At 40.6% G+C, this 22018-nt stretch overlaps 1 protein-coding gene across 1 annotated transcript; it reads right to left on the bottom strand.

Moving 5' to 3' along the window:
- Positions 1 to 6753: 6753 nt before the first annotated feature.
- On the bottom strand, positions 6754 to 19735 carry LOC117433450 (1,25-dihydroxyvitamin D(3) 24-hydroxylase, mitochondrial-like). Its single transcript, XM_034055722.3, has 12 exons — positions 19422 to 19735; positions 18909 to 19099; positions 18488 to 18581; positions 17639 to 17735; positions 16845 to 16936; positions 15991 to 16102; positions 14177 to 14322; positions 13681 to 13847; positions 13242 to 13320; positions 12776 to 12973; positions 7986 to 8097; positions 6754 to 7633 (listed from the first exon to the last, which is right to left on the bottom strand). The coding sequence occupies exons 1-11, from the start codon at positions 19656 to 19658 to the stop codon at positions 7987 to 7989; spliced, it is 1524 nt and encodes a 507-aa protein (XP_033911613.1). The 5' UTR covers positions 19659 to 19735; the 3' UTR covers positions 6754 to 7633; position 7986.
- Between the last annotated feature and the right edge of the window lie 2283 nt (positions 19736 to 22018).

The following is a 22018-nucleotide window of genomic DNA, read 5'->3' as shown; positions in this document are numbered from 1 at the left end:
GGTTTCTTTGTAATGAGTGCATGTGCTTTGCTTGGGGTATCAAGTGTCTCATCATGTTATAAGTGTCTGGTTTTTAAAGCACAGATGTATTACACAAAAAAATTACAGTAGATTTAGCATAAACTTAAACATTCAGTGGTAGATGTACTAAAGTGTTGCACCTGTTGCAAACCAGTTGCAAACGAGAAGTCTAGGGTGAAATGTACTAAACATGCGCACTGCTGTTAGCGACTTTTTAGGGAATGCTTTGCAGCAGCAGTTTTTCTTTACGGTTCGTACTTAGATGAATATGTAATTATGGACGTTCCTGCATAAATTTGCAAAAATGGTGCGCACATGAGGGTTCTCAAATATTATGATGAGTTGTACTTAAGCTGCTGTCAATTGCAACACTTAGAATTGCATCAATTTGTTAAGAACTTTTGAAAGCACGTTTTAAACAGTCACAATTAGCAAACCTTTAAAAGGCAGTATGAAAAACACTATCCCCTAACCATGGCCGCTGTGATTGCAACAAGAAGGAGACATTGGCTTTACCCTCTTTGATTTAAATGAAGACCATGTTAAGCACAGGTACAGGCTTGGCAGCCACATAATTCTTGAGCTACTGTCTGATTTAAAAGATGACCTGGAGCCTGTCACCCAGAGGAGCCATGCTATCCCTGCAGTGGTCAAACTATTGTCCTGCATTATCTTGCCTTTGGGTTCTTTCAGGGGGCTGTGGCAGCTGTTGCTGGCATTTCACAGTCCACTTTTCCTCGTGCATTGCCAGTTGTGCCCAATGCCTTTTTGACGCAAACACCCAAATACCTATTTTTCCCTAAGAGCATGGTGTACTTACAAGCCTTAAAAACAAATATCTATGACATTTCTGGTTTCCCCAACGTGTTGGGAGCAATAGACTGCACCCATGTGCCACTAACCCCTCCAGCTCATTCTAAGCATCTGTATAGGAATAGGAAACACACCTATTCTATTAATGTGCAGATGGTTTGTGATTCACAGTTACTAATCACAAATGCAGTAGCCAAGTATCCAAAACACTTGCTTCTGCTCGAAAAACAGAGTGTCAGGTAAGTGGTGTATAGACGTTATCCTCCGGGCACCCTCTGCTGCAAAAAAACACAACTCAACTCCTGCTATTTATTCGATAAAATGTCTCACAACTCTCACAATGCTAGAGGGCTTGCTAAGATGATGCAACAAATATTTAAATTAGTAAATTGCGTCTCTCTTCATTAACATATTTTCTCTTAGTACATACAACAGAATGTATACTTTGCGAATTGTGGTATGTTTGCGCTTATCCCTCAGTGTAAAACAAAACAGTACAATTACACTTTATAATAAGTGCTAGGAGATTGCATCTATTCTCAGTTTCAAACCCCTATTAAGATTCCCCTCAGTATTAAAATATGTTATGTGGATGGACGTTTACTGAAGTCCCCTGCAGTTTACCCTGCTGTTCACAAGCATTGTTGGTTTACTAGTTTGTTTATGTTAACTAAAGTAGTTTCAGATGAAGGCACACATCTAAAACTACTTTAGTTCCTCAGTTGCCTCCTTTTTCTAACCAGGCGTTCAATCTCCAGCTGCCGTCTAGACTTTCCTGGAATCACACTTCTTCGTTGCTTCCTATCATCTACTCCAAACCTCTCACTCCCGTACGCATACATGATAGGTATCCCCAGACGGATCCAGCTTCCTTTCTACTGCTCCATTTAAATATATTTGTTATGATGCGTTTCTTTCCCAACTGCACATCTGAGATCTTGTACAGTAGCTAATAGAAATGCAAACTACAGAAGATTTGTGGAATTATATTGTTAGCTACATTCACTTTAAATATTTTAAAAACATACCTTTACATACTGGTAATCCTCAACTCATGTTAAAATCTATACCTACACGAGCATTAATTATATACCCAACAGCCAGGAGTTGTCCAGTGCATTCTTGTCAGTTCTTTTTGTGTGTGTGTTTTAGAAATGTCACTGATTGTTTGATTGGAAATCCACTTCAAGATAGGAAAGGTGTCATTTGCATATGTTTTAAAAAACTGTGATGGGAAAGCACAAAATAGAAATGTGGTATTTTCTGGGAATTACTATTTGATATCATGGATATGCACATTCCTCTGGAGTATTCAGTTCTACAGGGCTGGTCTTACAATTCAAAAGAATGGTGTGAAGGAATTTGGAATAGGCCCCCCACTCCTGCTTAAAACAGCAAAGAAACTAACATCTAGTTTTTGCCCCCCTCTTGTGGCCAAGATTTGAAATATCACTTTGTTTATGATTTTTTAAATATACTTTATTAAAAGATATCAAACTTTTATATCTAGCTTAATTCTCTTTTGCTTTTTGAAAAACTGTATGGGGGTTTCTTCCAGTTGTTAAGTCTCAAATTAACGCTTTCAAGCACAAACACGTAAAGACCTAATTTTATTTTCATATAATTTTTTTTTTTATCGGAAGCACAGTTTGAAATAAGAAACCGTTTATATTAAAAATAGCGAGGTGCACGTTTCTTCCCTCAGTGGCGCATAGCCTAAGTGAGAATTGTCTATAGAGAGTTAGTCACTAAGAGGCTGTGATCTACATAGACTAATACACTTTCTTTAAAACCTCAAATCCAACACAGAAAAGAAGTCACTCTCAGTTAGTGAACATGAATATTGATCTTCATGCACGGATGTTAAACATTAAGTGATGCATATTTTACTAATAATAAGGTGGTTGTTATGTAAGACATGAATAACAAGTATTGTTTGAGAAGAACATTAGTGTAATGCTTATTGTGGATGCGTAGCAATAGCCTTGATTACATTTCCATTTCCATAGTCATTTTACATTCCCTGTGATGATTTCTATTACATACAAAAGGGATCTTTAAAAAAACATATTCCTTGAAGTGCACTAGGTGGCAGCCTTAGTACTTCATAAAGCATACCAAATGCAATTCAACTTTAACAGATATATTATCTAAAATGATGTACAGTGTGTGTGTGTGTGTGTGTGTGTGTGTGTGTGTGTGTGTGTGTGTGTGTGTGATGGTAAATGACATCACAAGCACATTAATAGATTTAAATAGAAATAAGTGAGTGTTGTTACCATGGCATCAAAAGCCTATAAGTACCTCCACTGTTTGTTTTCAAACACACTTTTCCTTGACAAAGGTATGTTAATCAAACCGAAACATATATATTGTTTTATAGAGGGCTCTCATAGTCTTTGCATAGTCATTTGACTGGCTGGCTGGAAACTGTATTTAGAATTGACCCAATTGTATTTAGTTAATCATTCAAAACAATATTAATACTAATAATACAAATAGTAAAAAAAAAACACACACACAACAGATTCACAAATGTGTATACACACACACATACACACACAGAAAACAAATTAAATAAAACGTTTGTTGTAGTTAGTCTATTTTTTTCCTATAACAGGACAGAGGATAATTTGTATTTTCCTTGTTTCTCTAACCCATGTCACAGCTTTTACTATCCAGGAGTATTACGCAGTTATTAGATAATTGACAGTAAACTCATTTTGCTTTGGAGCCCAGGCCTCCAGAGGTGGAAGTCATGACATTAACCCGCTGCCCATTTTTTGAACAGGCACTTTCACAGTCTTAAATATGTTATGTGATATGGGACTTTAGGCCCCGCATTAGTTGCACAGCATCATAGCTGGCATGATTAAAGCCTGCTGCCACGAGACTGTGTGGGTGTGTGACTGGGGTGTGTAAGTTTAATATCATGAGTAAAAAATGTCTTTCCAGCTGCTTTGCCAGTGCTGCGTTTGTATGTGCGCAATGCTCATGTGACTGTTGTTACAATGCATATCTACACCTACTTGTGACATTGGCTGAATACTGCTGAACTAATGTACCACTGGAGGTTGACCTCCTGCAAGGCATGATAGGTAATACAGTGAGATAGATGTGAAATAATGGTTTACCCTCACTGAATGGAACATATTTAATTATCACACCTCACAAGTGATATAGTCTATACTAACAGCTTTTTCCATTTTTGTTTTCAAACAAATAACAAACTATAAGAGGCTTCGATTCGAGGCTATACAATAAAAATGAGGATTTGGATCTCTAAAAGCTATATTTACACAATCATTTGCATTTTCTTTTTTAAAGAATTGTTTATTTCTGTTCTGCTAACTGTGAGGTAGTTTCTTTCTAATGACGAGAAAAGATCTTGATTGAAAGGAATGCTATAATGGACTTAAAAAAACGAATTGTTTATGTAACAAAAGATACATGTGAATTTAAATTTTCAGTTAGTAATCAATGATATAGAAACAATAGGCACCCATGTGTGAAAATGATAGACCACTCTGTGCTTTAATTAGGCATTTTAAACAACTTCTAAAAAGTCTCCTGCATTTTACCATTTGTGGCTCTGTGTTCATTTTCTCCTACTATTTTAAATTAATTGCATGTGTGGCCTATTAAAGTCATTAATTAAATTAGACCGTCACTAATGTGTCAGTTTTGACACTTTATCAATATTTTCAATTCCAGTGGTTTGATTTCATATTCACAACAAATAAAAACCACAGAAGCAATGGGGTGTTCTTGTAAATGTGCCCAGTACTGTATTACTAAAGATATCAGTTTGGTCAGTTGCGCATTGGGTTTTTTTTAGAACATTTTACAGCACTGGGGAATCAGTGAGGATAACATCAACCAACTATCTGTGGATATACCAGGAGCACCTCTTATAATAGGCGGTTGATGCAATCCAAGAGAGATGACTGTAAAATGAATGAGACCTAATTGTAGTTCATTGGTGAATCGATTAGAGCAATGAAGAGGTTTTGTATCACCTTTAAAAACAGAGGCCTTAATTAAAGACTTGAGGATTAAATGCTTTTAACATATGCCCCATGAATTTCTATTTATTACAAATTCTCTATTCCCTTTTATTCACCAATTAAATCTTAATGGAAAAGAACATGACCTGCAAGGAAACAGAGCACACCTAATTCAAGATCTGTGATGAATAATATTAGTTAACTTGGTGGATTTGTTCTGTGGGTTTTTTCCAGATCTTTTTCTTTTATGGATCTCAAAGTCTGTGCAGGGATGTTTTGTGGCCTCTCAATAAAAGGCATACAAACCTTGAAAATATATTAGAGATACACACATCAAAAGTTCAAAGCTGCTACACAAGGACACCGGGTTAAGAGAAAGTGTCCTTGGCACGGGGCATAGTGATTGAAAAACAGATAACTCTAATCACGAAGGAGGCAAAAAAAAGAGGTAGGTTTGACAGCGCTGAGAGTGGCAGTTCTGCTGTGTCCTCCTGTGCAGCCAGACATCAAATCTCCTTTTTCCCACAATCAGATCACGGTGGCATACCCAGCGCCAGCCAGCCAGCCAGGGAACTAGCCATAGCCAGCTTGCCTTGTTTCAGTAACACATAGACGAGGCTCCCCTCCTAATGTGCTGCTGGACAAAGATTAATATATAATTATGAATTGTGTACTGTACTTTTTCTTCCCTCCCCAAGGTCAGTAGTGTTAACCAGGCATTGCTATCTTTATGAGGGGCTTACACTAAGATAAAATGTGCACATTATCGTAATAGGCATTTTCCAATGTAGGCTAAGTTGTCAGATAAAACATTCACATTTATCCCAGTAGCTTGCAGGTTCAGTAGCCACAGCATTCACTAGTCACTCCTGCCTTTCATCTCTGGTAGTCAGGGTTCCAATCGGCTCAGTCAGTGTGTGAAATAAGTTTGCTGGACTAAACATGGTCCTCATTGGGTTACGGTGTCCACATTACAAACCCACCACACAGTCACTGCTTGAGAAAGCCCTAGGACAGATTGGCAAGCAGGGTAGTTCATAAGCTATGGCAAGACCTCAAACTTTTTGGACACTTACTGCAGGAAAGTCTTAATACGTTGTTCCCTTTCATGCTTCATACAGTATATTTCCCACCTGTCATTATTTCATCCGTGTTCCTCAGTTCTGTTTGTGCACTTCTTTATAGATTTTAACCTGTTCTATGGTTTCAGTAGAGCAGGACGGCATGGACGTGCAAAAGGGAAAGAAACTCTTGTCAAGTAAATAAATCATAAAGGTCTATAATAAGTGTAGACCAGCATGGAGGAGAGGGTGGCTCTGTACCTGCAGATTTTTAAAGTGAATAAAATGTATTAGAAATGGAAAGCGCAGTGATAAGGAAGCAGCTGCAGTGGTGCTAAAGATATACATGGAAAACTGATTTTAAATGAGCCTCCGGTAGTGCAGCTTTAAGGTGTGCTACAAACAAAGAGAGACCCAGGTGTGAAGTGTTTCTGATTTCACAGCGACAGATCGGAAGCCAAACACTGAGTCTAGACTAACACATGTGAGTCAGGTGTCATTTTTAAAATTAGGAACCTGGTGTAACCTTTATTAAGCTTTGGTGAAAACAAGTCGACTGTTTATTAGACTAATTGGAAAACTGTTCCTAATATACAGCAGAATTGATTTAGCGACACTTAAACAGTACAGGGTGTCATAAGCAACTATTATATTCACCTCACACATTAGCTCACAGTAGGTTAAGTCTTCTAAATGTTTAAGATCTATGCACATTAGCTAAGTATAAATTGACTAGGCTTTATTTATAATAATAATAATAATAATAATAATAATAATAATAATAATGCAAAACAAAGAGGTTTTGAAATAATGTATTTAATATTTAGACACTGATGTTAATGTTCACATAGATTTACATTTTTTTTAGAACCAGGTATATGATGTATAGACAAAAACATGTATTATACTGTATGTTTCAATGCACAAATATTCTCATTTCTAAATATGATACACAGTAGAAATATACAGAAGCAAGTTCATATTTGTTAATAAATATAGCAGCAGTCACAACACATTCTTGTTTTGTGACAAGATTAATCAAAGATGAATAAATATGCTAATTGTTATTTCTCCTGTAAAGAGTACTAACACTTTAGGATTTTTGGGTTATGGTTAGTTTTGGGCCTAGGGTAACAAAATGAATTTGTAATAGAGCAATCGTCATTGATCATTATTGCCCAACATAAATCCTGTGTATTCCTTTATTACTTGGATGTAAAGAGGTTACTATGATAACAACAAAAAAGTGCAATTTTTTGCAATGCACAATGAATGAAGAACTAAGGAGCCATCATCTATAGTCAAAGGTAAAGGAGTTTTTTTTTTTTTTTTTTAACTCTTGCATGGCTCATTTTGAACTCTCCCAGCAGTTTATACATTAAAAACAGGTTTTAAATAAAGTGTGAGTTAAATTAAAAAATGATCTAAAGGCAATGTCTGAATTAAAGTGCAATAGCTAAGAGTGCTCCTCAGCCTACCTCCTGTGCTATCTGTAAGTATAGGACACACCCTGCTCTGCTAATGGCTGGTCCAGCACTGTATTATATTATCTTCTTATCAATATTGTGGTCCTGTTAACCTTGTCAAACGTAGTACACCAGGTATGTTTTTGTTTTATTTTTTCCTTATCGAATTCCAGAACCAAGTACAGATTTCAGAGGGCCACTGAATTGTCGTACTGTATCTCTTCTGTTTTTTAGATAAAGTGTAAAAACGTCTTGCATGGGTTACCTGTTAAAAATATGTAAAAACAAACATTAGGCATCTTTCATTTCAAGTTGAATCTTTAGAATTTTTTTTTTTTGTCAATGACACTCCGAGGACAGGATACAAGTTCAGGTGACTTAGAATAGTCTTATAACTGGTTCTGTGGTATAAAGGGTCTCTTTATAAAGGGGGCGCACTGTATAATGCACAGAAATACTGTCCATCTTCACAGTTATTATCCTTTATTTTAAGACAAATACCCTTTTTTATCAGTTCATGTTATACAGTTTCAGGTTTTTTGTTTTCTTTTCAAATATGAACTATTTTAATGGGTAACATACCACTAGTGTAATAAAAGGAGTGATCCATGCATTACCTTATCGTCTGATAAATGCAACTGGCATCTCCCGGCTAGGGACGAGGATTCCAGAATGATTCATTTCCACAGGGTCGAGATCAGTAGGCACAATTCTAAATTCTTTTAAGATCTGCAATTCAGAAAGTACAATGTCAAAGTCTTCAGGGAACCAGGGAGAGAGGCAGATAGATAAGTTCCTGCTTTTTGTAATTGTAACTACTACATTTGGTGACATTGTAAGGTGGTGTTTGAATTGGCTGAGTTTGTGTGTGATTAGTACCAGGTGAGTGGCTAAATTGATTAGCAGTTGATTTTGCTATTTGATTGGTTTCCACACAGTTTAGTTGGTTCTTTTGCCAAGCAGGGGTAACAACATTTATTCAAGCAGCTTATTTTAGCGCCAGCACGAAGCGCCAGCCAACAGAAGCGCCTCAACAAAAGAGCCGGGAGTCTAGCTGTGGGAGTCGACAGGTAACCAGGTAACCAGGTAACCAGCATTTGAAGCAAGATAGGTATTTGATCCTGCTCCTAGTAATTTTTCCATTAACTATATAGTATTACCTGGTGTTTCTAATTGGGGAGGAGTGTGTGATTTTATCCCAGGCAGTGTGCTTATTTTGAGTACTTAATTTGTAATTTGTAAATTTGAATCAGGGTGGGTTAACTTGATTAGAGCAGTTTGCATTTGAATTGGTCTCCACACAGCTCCTGCAGTTGTGTGATCCCATCAAAGTGTGTGAAACTATTGTCTCCAGAGCAGTTAGCAGCTAGTTCCCTTGCTAAGTGAAGGGAGTTATTTAAGAGTGGGCATCTGGTAATTAGTTCAGTCTTCAGGGAACCAGGGAGAGAGGCAGATAGATAAGTTCCTGCTTTTTGTAATTGTAACTACTACATTTGGTGACATTGTAAGGTGGTGTTTGAATTGGCTGAGTTTGTGTGTGATTAGTACCAGGTGAGTGGCTAAATTGATTAGCAGTTGATTTTGCTATTTGATTGGTTTCCACACAGTTTAGTTGGTTCTTTTGCCAAGCAGGGGTAACAACATTTATTCAAGCAGCTTATTTTAGCGCCAGCATGAAGCGCCAGCCAACAGAAGCGCCTCAACAAAAGAGCCGGGAGTCTAGCTGTGGGAGCCCAGCGAGGGGAGGCCTGCGCTGAGACGCTGTTCGACTAGATCCGAACCTACCAGCGCTCTGGAAGAAGCCATCTACTAGCCAGGTCTGTATCCTCCACCCCACTGCTCCTACTGTGCCTTTTGTCTTGCTTGTCCTGCTATGACTGTCTCTCACATCCCTGTTCTGTCCTCCTGTCCTCGTCCTCTGCCCTCCCTCCGCTGTTGCTCCTCCAACCCCTCTAACCTCATTTCTCTGCCTCTCCCCCCCTCCCGCACACTCTCTGGTGCACTCTGGAACTGTCACTCTTCTGCTAACAAAGCTGATTTCATCTCTGCCTTTGCCTCCCACCTCTCGCTCGATTTCCTTGCTCTCACTGAAACCTGGCTGTCCCCTGATAACACTGTTACTCCTGCTGCCCTGTCCTCTCTCTACGTCCTGTCCCATACCCCGCGTCTCACCGGACGGGGAGGTGGGACGGGTCTTCTCCTCTCTCCCTCCTTACTCTTTTCTGTCCCCTCTGATCTCACCTCCCTCTCTGTCACTACCTTTGAATTTCATGCAGTCCAACTAACCTCTCCCTGTCAACTCCTGCTCATTGTTTTGTACCGCCCCCCTGGGCCTCTCACTCACTTTCTGGATGAACTCGACTATCTACTCTCCTCCCTCCCCTCTCTGTCTACCCCGACTGTCCTGTTGGGTGACTTCAACATCCATCTCTCCAACCCCAGCCACTCTGCTGGATTCCTCCCTCTCCTTCACTCCTTCGACTTCTGTCTCTCTCCGTCCCCTCCTACCCACAAAGCTGGCCGTCAACTGGACCTCACCTTCTCCAGGGCCTGCTGCCCCTCCAACCTCTCTGTCACCCCCCTGGACCTCTCTGATCACTATTTCATCTCTTTTTCTCTGTCTCTCCCCCCTCTCCCTGCTCCTCCTACCCCCACTGTCACCTCTCGCCGTAACCTCCGCTCTCTCTCCCCCTCTGTCCTTGCCTCCACTGCTCTCTCTCACCTCCCTCCTATCGACTCCTTTTCACAACTCTCCGTAGACTCTGCTACCTCCACCCTCTTCTCCTCACTCACCTCCTCCCTCGACTCCCTCTGTCCCCTCACCTCCCGACCCGCTCGCCCCTCCCCTCCCCATCCCTGGCTCTCCTCTGTGCTCCGCTCGGCAAGAATCACACTGCGATCTGCTGAAAAGAAATGGAAGAGAACCAAACTCCCTGCTGCCCTAGACCTTTACCGCACTCTTCTCTCCTCCTTCTCCTCTACTCTCTCCTCTGCTAAATGTGCTTATTTCCAATCTGTAATCCAAGCCTCCACTAACAACCCACGTAAACTATTCTCTACCTTCTCCTCCCTCCTAAACCCTCCCCCCCTCCTCCTCCCTCCTCTATCTCCCCTGACGACTTTGCCTCCTTCTTCTCTTCTAAAATCTCAGATATCCGCAAACTCTTTAACACCTCTCCCTCCCCCGCACCCCCTCCTGCTCCAACCCCTACACCCACTACATCCCCTACTAACTCGCCCTCCCTCTCCACCTTCTTGCCCCTCTCAGACTCTGACCTCTCCTCCCTGCTCCAGGGTCACAAACCCACCACGTGTGCCTTGGACCCCCTCCCCACTCACCTCTTTCAAGCTGCTGCTCCTGCTCTACTCCCCTTCATCTCCTCCCTCCTCAACACCTCTCTACTTTCTGGCATCTTCCCCTCTGCCTTCAAAAAAGCCTCTATCACTCCCCTCCTCAAAAAACCTACCCTCGACCCCACCTCCCTCCAGAGCTACCGTCCTGTCTCCCTCCTACCCTTCCTCTCCAAAACCCTCGAGCGGACTGTACACCGCCAGCTCTCTGCTTTCCTGTCCAACCACTCTCTGCTTGACCCTCTCCAATCTGGCTTCCGCTCTGCTCACTCCACTGAAACCGCCCTTCTCTCTGTCACCAACTCACTTAAGTGTGCCCGAGCTGCCTCTCTCTCCTCTGTCCTAATTCTCCTCGACCTCTCTGCTGCCTTTGACACTGTTGATCACTCTATTCTACTATCATCTCTTGCTGACCTGGGGATCTCTGGCACTGCTCTGGCCTGGTTCTCCTCCTACCTCTCCAACCGCACTTACCAGGTAACCTGGCGTGGAGCAACCTCCACACCTCACCCTCTCTTGACTGGAGTCCCCCAAGGGTCAGTCTTGGGTCCTCTCCTGTTCTCTCTCTACACCCGCTCCCTGGGCCCCCTCATCGCATCCTATGGTTTCTCATACCATTTCTATGCTGATGATGCTCAGATTTTCCTCTCCTTCCCCACCTCTGACTCCACCATCTCCTCCCGTATCTCTACCTGTCTGTCTGCTATTTCCTCCTGGATGCACTCGCATCACCTCAAACTCAACCTCTCTAAATCTGACCTCCTTTTCTTTCCCTCCTCCTCCCCCTCCTCTGATCTCTCTATCTCTGTTCCTCTGGAATCTACCACACTCTCTCCCTCTTCCTCAGCTAAAAACCTTGGAGTCACCCTGGACCCCTGCCTCTCTTATTCCCAGCACATCTCCACTCTGGCACGCACTTGCAGATTCTTCCTGAGCAACATCCGAAGAATCCGACCCTTCCTCACCAACTATGCTACCCAGCTCCTGGTCCAGGCCCTGGTACTCTCCCGCCTAGACTACTGCAACTCCCTCCTGGCTGGCCTCCCTGCGTCCGCCACCCGTCCGCTCCAGCTCATCCAGAACTCTGCTGCTCGCCTGGTGTTCTCTCTACCTCGCTTCGCCCACGCTACTCCACTACTCCGCTCGCTCCACTGGCTCCCGATCACCGCTCGCATCCAGTTCAAGACTCTTGTACTAGCCTACAGATGCCTTGATCAGACTGCACCCAGCTACCTCCAGACCCTCATCTCTCCCTACACCCCCACTCGACCTCTCCGCTCCGCCTGCACTAGAAGACTGGCTCTACCTCCGCTACGCTCCCCTGCCTCCCGAGCCCGCTCCTTCTCCACCCTTGCTCCGCAGTGGTGGAACGACCTTCCTACAGATGTCAGGACTGCCCAGTCCCTGACCACATTCCGGCGCCTCCTTAAGACTCACCTCTTCAAACAGCACCTGTAGAACTCCTCTGTTGTATCCTGGGACACTATCACCCTTCATTTAAATATGCTTTATTTTGCTCTTATCTGCCCCCTATTTTACTGCATTTAATCCTGTACCTCAGAATATTGTAATCTCCCAAGTGTTTAATCTGTAGTATTTTGTACTTAATCATATCCTGATGTAACTATCACTACTTAATCATATCCTGATGTAACTTTCACTATTATCTGCTGTATTATTGAATTGTGGTTTGTCACACTTGAGAATTATTGTATTTCTTGTTCTTATTGTATGACTTATATTGTAACACTTGAATGTATTTGTATTTGCTTGCGATTGTAAGTCGCCCTGGATAAGGGCGTCTGCTAAGAAATAAATAAATAATAATTAACAAAGGGGGAAAAGAAACGTACCTTATACAGTCCTAGCGAAAGCTTTCCGCAAACCAATCAATCAGTTGGTCATCTCTATGTTTTTTTATTTGAATGACACATCCAGACAAGTATTTAAAAAAGCCACCCATAAGCACACACCCCCCTCCCCCCCTCCACTGTTAATGTCCTTTATGGGCTGCGCCTAAATTAAAATGTGGTGGCATAAGTAACCATATCCTTACCCAACACAGTGCTAGCTGTAGCTGTAACTCTGCCAGTCGGCGCCCTATACACATTCTCTTTCCAATGCCAAATGGCACATGAGCAAACGGATTGATAGAATTCCTGCCTTGCAGCCAGCGCTCGGGTTTAAACTGCTTGCCATCATCAAAGTATTCTTCATTGGATCCCAACACCTGGCTGTTTATCATCAAGACGGTCTATAAAGAAAACACGTCAAGGGTTAATAAATTGAAATGTATAAAGGCTGTACATATGATCATGTACAATGTGATGTATAATACTGTCCTTTAATCAGGGTTTTTTTTTAACAATATAATTGATATGCTCTTTGTGTAATAATGCACTTGAGTAATATTGATCCATTACAACATGCTACATTAAAGAAAATCATATATTTGCAGATGCGTGCCTTCTCATTGCTGGTTTATAAAACAACTAACAATTATAAAACAGCCTTCTACTTACCCCCTTGGGCAGCACATAATCACCCAGCACTGTTTCTTTGTCTAATGTCCTGCTTGTGAATGGAACTGATGGTGTTAACCTGCAAGAGATCAGTTCGATGAGTAACTTTGACTATATCATCATGTTGTATTAGCTATTAGTATTATTCCAAAGTTTTCAATGGCATCCATTTGCTGAAAGGTTAGCAAGCCTGGCTTAATGTCATTTGAATTAATATACTGGAGGGGATGGCCCCTTACCGCTCTGCTTAGTGAAAAAGGCTGAATTGTATGAAGGTTTTCTACTGAATTAGCCAGCTATTTGACTGAAAAAAGTTATTTACTGTCTGCTGTAATTGTCATACATGTAAAACATGACAAGCACAGCTTTAGTGTATCATAACTCGCAGTGCACTAAAACAGTTTAGAAGTAAATCAATATGAAAATGAATGTGACTTGCCTCATAGACTCTTTCAGACAAGCTTTAAGATAAGGCATTTTCATAATGTCTTTCGCAGTGGGAATCGGATGAACTGAAATCACATCTTGAATTTCCTTGTGGAGCTTTTCTTGGACATGCGGGTTACGGGAGATATTGAAGATTGCCCAGAGTAAGCTGTTGGCAGTCTAAAAGACACACACACACACACAAAAAGAAACAACAATTTATAATTATTTCCAGTAAATATCATATTGGATTTGTGACACAAGTTTACACCTATCTCTGCTGCGCATTTCATTTTAAAACTATGTTTGAATGATTTCAAACAAAAAAGGTCAATTGTTTATCTTTATTCCGTACAAGAATGCAGTTCTGCAAAGTTAATACTAAATGACTTCCTAAATCTTAACCAATTACTTTAAGATGCATTGCATTGCTGAGCCTATCTTAGCTCTGCCATTAAGTATGCATGCTACTGGGTGAATGGCTTCGCTTCCGCACAGAGGCTACTTACTGTTTCTACCCCTCCAACCTGCAGCTCTGCAGTAGCAGCATACAGCTCCTTCCTGGAGAGATCATTGCTGTGGTAGATATCACACAGAAAGTCATCTGCTGGATTTGCTGAATGTGTGCTCAGTCTCTTGTCAATGTAGACTTTTGCTAAAGAAAAAACGGAAACAAATACAGAAATCTAGTGGAACTCCACATGAGTATGTGAGTATTCACAAGAAGTGTGTGTGTGTAACAGATACAGTGTAATAGATAAGGCACATATCTATTATACAATACACTCATCCAATACCAGACCTATACCAGTATTCATAAAACGTGTATGGTGTTTTTGTGCATGGTTTATTCATCATTGTTTCCCTATTCTCCACCTACTGCAATCAACTGTTTGAGTGAGCACAGACACTGGGTATAGGCAGTGTATAAGCAAACTGGAATCACCCAAAAATGGTGATGGATATTCATAGTCGTGTAGCCTTTCTCTATCAGTTACTGCTTCATCGCTGTTCTCTTGGGACCTTCAGAGTACAATGAAAGGACAAGCTGCCCTAACCGAGAATCAGGTGAATCTCTGTAGGTAAGTTGTATTTTTGATAGACGTGCTTTGTTAAAAATAAACTGTTGCATAATACATGGATTTCCAGGGATAGGGCTGTGTGTGTGGTGGGCTTGTTGTTTTGACATCAACCTTAATAATATATTAAACTCTGAAATACTTAATCTTTTGTGTGTGTTCAAAGGCATTTAATAGATAACTCCCTATTTTAAAAATTAGTTACCAAAAATAAAGGTTGAAAAAGAAGAAGGTTGTCGCTAAATATTGAAGTTATATGTTTTTCAATGACTCTTTGCTTAATCAAGATGGACGAGTATCCTGCTTCATCCTGCTTCTCCTGGGATAGAGTGTTGCATTTTCTGCTGTTTTAATCATTAACAGATAATGAACAATTGAAACAGCAAAAACCCAGGATACATCCTCAATGGAAGTTGTACTGGGCTGACCGATCACAGGAGGTTGAACTGTTCAAACACACTTTGTTTATGTGTGGAGAGAGAGAGAGAGAGAGAGAGAGAGAGAGAGAGAGAGAGAGAGAGAGAGAGAGAGAGAGAGAGAGAGAGAGAGAGAGAGAGAGAGAGAGAGAGAGAGAGAGAGAGAGAGAGAGAGAGAGAGAGAGAGAGGTATGTGCCTGCAGCAACACAAACTGTGTCTCGAAAGGGCAGTGGCAAAGAGGTCAATGTTTCATGTTAACCTCACCCTCCTCTTACAAATATCTGGCTCCTCTCCCTCATAGCAGGTTATACAGTTTACTACAGCACAGCTGGCGCTGCTTTACCTACAGCTGAAGTGCCACCAAGTTCACTCACACACCACCTGACTGGAAAACTTATTTAGATTGAATGCCACTCGCTAGTGACGTCAATTGTTCCCCTTGGCTGCCTGGCTGCGTCCCTCCACACCCTCTTGAAAAACCATCAAAAAGATGTTAAGCATGGTAAAGCCCAATGAGGTATGCATAAAGCAGATCAAAAACAAGATGCATAGTTTAAACATGGCAAAAGCATAGAAAAACTGCAAAAATTCTGTGCAAATTTATCAAGGTAAACTTGTATCAGGACAGAGGTGCTCCAAATGTTATCCATTTAATACCAGTACAGAATGACTGGGAGGGATCTTTGTTCATCACACTGAATGTTGAACAATCCTGGGAGTCATGAATTGGATGTCGACCTACGGATAATAGCCTCCCCCATACACCACAGATTAGCGTGTGATTGAATACTTTTTAGTCACAGTGTATGCATGCATACATAACATACCTGTTTTAAATATATGGTCCCAGGCATCTGTATGGTCTTGCCAGGTTTTTGTGTTCAAGCTTTTATGAAGTTCCACCGGAGTCACCATCATTTTGCCAAAAGTACTCATCATCTGAAAGAAAGACACAAGAAAATCATCCTTCTTGGAATGCTAGCGCCCCACCACCACGCTTAGCACACTTCAAACCATTTACTCTGTTCACAAACCAGGCTTAGAGTTAAGAAATGTGTTTGTTCTAGCACTACAATCATGTAGCACTCAAACCGGATGAACTCAATGAACCCAACATTCCAAATGCTTTTGAAGATACACAGACTGGCACACTATACACTTCTTGTAGCTATTTAGAAATAATAAAATAAACATAGTTAATTATTTAGAAATAATAAAAGAAATGTAGTTAATTAAATGACAAATGTCTTGAAATTTCTATGGCTAGTCTTGTATCCCCTTGATCAACACAATTTTGACATTATGCACAGCTTTGTGAATATTCTGGTCAACACTTACTCTATTATCTTGAAACAACTCTACCGGAAACAATGCAATGTATTTAGAACCATACTCATTAGATGCATTTCATACATGATAACAGGCTTAAATTAAGTATCATATAATAATTTTCTTTTTTAATGACCCATCCAGCAGTGGATTATAATACCGCCACCCTAAACCTGGTAACCTTGCTCTATCATGAACATGTTTTTATTATCAACACGTATCAATATATCACCTGTGAGGGATAACACCATGTAAAGTTAAAGGGCGACGATATTACGATCTGTCACTGTTTAGATAATTAAAATAGACTCCACAAGACTCCACAAGTCTGACAATCATTGTTCTCACTTACTGTTTTTATTGCCTTTATAAAGTTTAAGGCTTCTTCGTCCACCTCTTTCTGCAGGAGCCCAAACCTCTTGTCATAAAGCACCAGGCAGATAGCTGGGACACAAGGGAAAGGACATTGCGAGAAATGTGAGTGTGTCAGAAGAATCTGCACTCCACACCCGAGCAGGTGAACACGAAGGCTTTCCTGACTGATCTTCAGCACTGTGCTGGTCACCGAGTTCATCTCCACAAAACATGTGAACATTAAAAACCAGGGCAGATACCATTCTGAAAACCAGGATTATACAAGCGAACCTGGATCTCTGATCACACTGCCATTATTATTACTACTTCTACTTCTATTATTATTATTACTATTATTATTATTATTATTATTATTATTAGTAGTAGTAGTAGTAGTAGTTATTGATTTATTTATTTGGCAGACACCTTCATCCAAGGAGACTTACAGAGCAGTACAGGGTTCAATGCAAAATCAATAATGAAACAGTATAGTTTACAGTAAGTGCAAATTATACTACTAAGATGAGTTAGGATATTGTACTCTTCAGTGAATCTCAATGTATGGAGCAGTTAGGGGTGTAAAGCTGTCTGAAACTGTAATAAATAAAATATTATATATTTATATTTTTAATATATGAGTTGCTCATTTAATATACTGGTAAGAGTTAATTGTATATTATAGGATCATTAACAATATTTTTCTGTAGAAATAATAACAATTTCATGAAATATTTGTATTCAGTATATATTATTGTGTTTATTATATGCTAGTCTGAATAATACCATGCTTACTTTCAAATGACCACTTGTTCAGTTCACAGTATAGGTCTTCTATTCTGCCGTTTGCATCAGTAACAGTCCCCATTCTTTCAATGAAGTCTGCCAAGACCTGAAAAAACATAAGGGATATTACGGAAAATATTCTTCAAACATATTTTAAGCATATCGAATCTGCTTCCGAATATAGAAGATATTGCACTGTATTACAGGAATGTGCGTTATGCCCAAATATACAATATACAGCTGTGGCAAAGGGGTTTGCATCACCCTATAGAATTAGCGATTTTTTTTCTCGATAAAGTCGAATGAAACCTGCTGAATAATGTTACGTTAACATATTCAATTATAATACCGCTTTGTAGTTTTTCATATATTTAATATATTTAACAACAATTTTAATGGCGTTGCGATATAATTTTGTAGTTTCTTTGATTACATGGTGCTAAATAAATATAATTTTAAATTATGTTTATATAGTTTTAACTTTATTTACGTCTCAATCCTTTCTAGGTGATGCAAAACCTTTGGACATAGCTGTGCATAAAAAGAACGTAGCAATAATTAAACACAAGTTGTAACGCCTACAGTTCTCTGTACTCTACATTGTGCTGCTGTAGATGAAACATCTCAATACTGTACAGCAGCTTACATGAAACCCTTCTAATCGTATGCATTTCCCAAATTGCGTTTATTAAGTGAGGCGGAGTTGTACTATAACTGATTAAATGTTAACCGGAATATCCACAATGGTATTCTCTATCGGGAGCGTGCCTTTTTCATGCTCTTTTCATAAAACAATATGATGTATCCCTTCTTGTTGTGACACTTTGTTTTGAGTCTTTTAAGCTGCACGATAAATACCTGATTGATTTTCCGATCCAGTTTCATCACTTCGCTGGGTTTCATTAGCTTCTGCTGAAATGCGCTACGGACCCTTTGCCAATCCTTTCCTTCCCTGCGTGTGAAATAAAGGTTCGATTTATCAAACTTTAATTCCAGATTGTACCATTCTCGTGAATTGCATCTGTCTCATTACATTTTAAACTTTGTTTTCGAATAAACGTTTAGCATAATGCTATATATTTACAACAATTACAAGTGTTTCACAAGTTTACCTAACCCAATGAAACGAATGTCCAAAACGTTTTTCAAGTATATTGTTCTGTTTATAGCTTGCTTCAAGATATTTATTTAGTTAAAACAATTTCACTTTGTTTTGGTGAATATTTGTTATCTTTTTTTTGATCCATACGTTCTGTGTGCCTCACTGTATTGTACTTACAGTATCATGAGCCCATAAGCCTCATCTCGATAGTCTCTGTATGCTTTCCAGGGTTTTATCTCCAACCTCTGCGGACAGTTGCTCTCTTTCCTAAACAGGGCTTCCAGGAGACAAGGAGCACCGATGTGGACCGATTCAAAAGATCCCAACTTCATTTTGAAAATCTTCCCGAACTTCTCGTGATAGTGAAACTGGGAAACAACAACAAAAAAAATATATATGCGTAATTACGCATGCAGATTGCCTGTGTTAGACTACTTCCAAATACAACAAGTATACAAAAAAGTAGGTACAAAATTAAATACGTTGTATATTCTGCAAATGTATATTTTAATATCATATCATCCCCCTCCCTCTCCCCCTCGCCAAATACAGTAGGCAGAAAGCATCTGTATGCAAATTATTACTGCACGTGCACAACTTAACTCTCTGCGGCATGTTCTACTACCTTGAAAGAAAAACAATTCAATAACTTTACTTTCATGTAGGTATTTAGTTAATTGACTCCGTTACCAGTGCCTCGTGCTGTCTTTTCAAGCCTCCTTTCAGAAGGAGCTCAAACAGGCTGCCCACCACGGGCCAGCTCCTGGGTCCTGGGATGGAGGTGACACTGTGTCCACAGGGTGCCAAACTGACATCCTTGGAGTCTAGAGCGCAAGCCGAGGACCTGGGCATAGTGTGCTGCACTCCCACCACTTTCTTTTTCAAGAATTCAAAAACCTGGGGGGCTTTTCTAAGCTGAGACCTCATATTTAGATATTGTTTTATTATTAAAACTATAACACCAACAAACAAACAAAAAATTCTGAAAACACCTTCACTAGTAGGCTTGGTATTTCCACTTGACAAATGGGTCACACCTTCCTACAATATATAGCCCAAGGGATGTTTGTTACAAGTTAACAGAGAGCCAATCAGTGGGTGAGACAGGTTGGTGTGGCTGACAAGCCCACCATTCATTTTTTAGAACCACATTGTTACTTAAACCTGCTTTGAACTCTGATAGACTGCGGAAGTGTCCTCATTCACTACTCTATGAATAAACGCACACAGGGTGATGCAGTTCATTTGGATACACATTCCGATCTGATTGAAATCAGGGAGGGAACTTAACAATTCCAGATCACGTTACACCCCCTCACTGCTCCATATGCAATTAAGGCAGTCCAGGTTCACTTGTATAACCCTGGTTTTTAATGTTCACGAGTTTTGTGGAGATGAACTCAGTGACCAGCACAGTGCTGAAGATCAGTCAGGAAAGACTTTCTGTACACCTGCAAATAGCACATGCTGCTACTACCATTTGTACTTGCAACTAGCAAATCTGTTGACTTCAAAAAGTATGTACAGTATGTTGAACATGTGCAATTGTTTAGTTAAAGTTTCTTGCTACAGTAAAACATATTGTAACAGAGTGGTGGCAGCACTGTTGAGTGCAGTGCAGTCAGAGACAGCAGAGCAGTGGGAGCAGGGGGGCTTGGCCCCTGGACTGAGTGTATTAGTTTTCATTGGCTGTGTTACTCCTGGACTCCAGGCAAAATACTTGTGCCCTGGATCCCCTTCCTACTCGCTTCTTCCAATGCATTCCCCCCCACCCCCCCCCCCCAGCCTCAAAACTTCTCACATCACCAGCATTCTTAAGAATCTTCTTTGACCCTTTCTCTGCCCAGAATTATAGCCCTGTCTCTCTCCTCCCATTCCTCTCTAAAACTCTCGAGCGAGCTGTCCACCGCAGGCTGGCACCCTTCCTCACGCGCACTCTCTGCTTGACCTACTTCAATCCGGGTTCCGTCCTGCACACTCCACAGAAACCACCCTCCTCTCTGTAACTCCCTCCTCTCTGCTCAGGCTGCCTCCCTCTCCTCCATTCTAATTCTTCTTGACCTCTCCGCTGCCTTTGACACTGTCAATCATGCTCTTCTCCTCTCCTCTCTCTCTGACCTGGGGATCTCAGGCATTGCTCTTGCCTGGTTTTCCTCCTATCTCTCTATCCGTTGCTTCCAGGTCTCATGGCATGTCTCTCTCTTCTCCTCACCTCTCTACAGGTGTACTGTAGGATCTGTCCTGGGACCTTGTTCTCAATCAACACCCGCTCACTAGACCCTTGCATCTCCTCTCTTGGCTTCTCCTACCACCTCTACACTGAAGATACCCAGATCTTCCCTCAATCGACTCCCACATCTCCTCCTACATCGCAGAATGCCTCTCAGCTATCTCAACTTGGATGTGTTCACACCACCTCAAACTGAACCGCTCTAAATCTGACCTCCTCTACCTTCCGTCTACTCACATTCAATTCAAGATCCATGCCTATCGCTCTCTTCACCACACTGCTCCCACCTATCTCCAATCCCTCGTGTCTCCCTACACCCCCTCTCGCTCTCTCTGCCCCTCCTCTACTGGTCGACTGGTCATGCCTTCCCAACACTCTCCATCCTCCCTTGCCCGCTCCTCTGTGGTGGAACCAGCTACCCCTTCTGCTATGTACTGTATTCGCTTGACCTAAGCACCACATTATTGGATCCTTAGCTGATGCACTACACTTGTACTATTGCACTACTACTATGTCATTGTAGATATAAATTGTTGTAATCCTAACTTGTTGCATCTTATTTCATATGTACGTTCGTAGTATAATTTGCTCTGGCTGTAAACTGTACTGTATTTAAATATTGACTTTGCATTGTAACCCTGTACTGCCCTGTAACACCTACAGTGTCTGCCAGATAAATAATAATAATAATAATAATAATAATAATAATAATAATAATAATAATAATAATAATATTTGGAGAAGCAAATGAAGTGCAACATTTCAAGTATGTAAAAAAAAAAAGTATTGAAAATGGTACATTCAATAACATTTCTTTATAAATGTCCCAATAAATGTGGATATATACAACAATAGGACATAGTGTTGTAGATACTTGTGACAAAACAAAACGTCATTTCTGTCCAGGATGAGTTATTTGAAGAGATTTTCTGTCTAGGATGAATAATATGCACTCTCAGGTTCAGGACAGAACTGTGGGATCACATTGCACATGATGCACACAAGGTAGACATATGATGTTTGCATTTCACAGATGTAATGTTTGTCTTATTGTCCT

This window comes from Acipenser ruthenus, chromosome 29, assembly GCF_902713425.1.
Source record: "Acipenser ruthenus chromosome 29, fAciRut3.2 maternal haplotype, whole genome shotgun sequence".
NCBI lineage: Eukaryota > Metazoa > Chordata > Actinopteri > Acipenseriformes > Acipenseridae > Acipenser > Acipenser ruthenus.
This window is presented reverse-complemented; position numbering and strand designations above follow the sequence as displayed.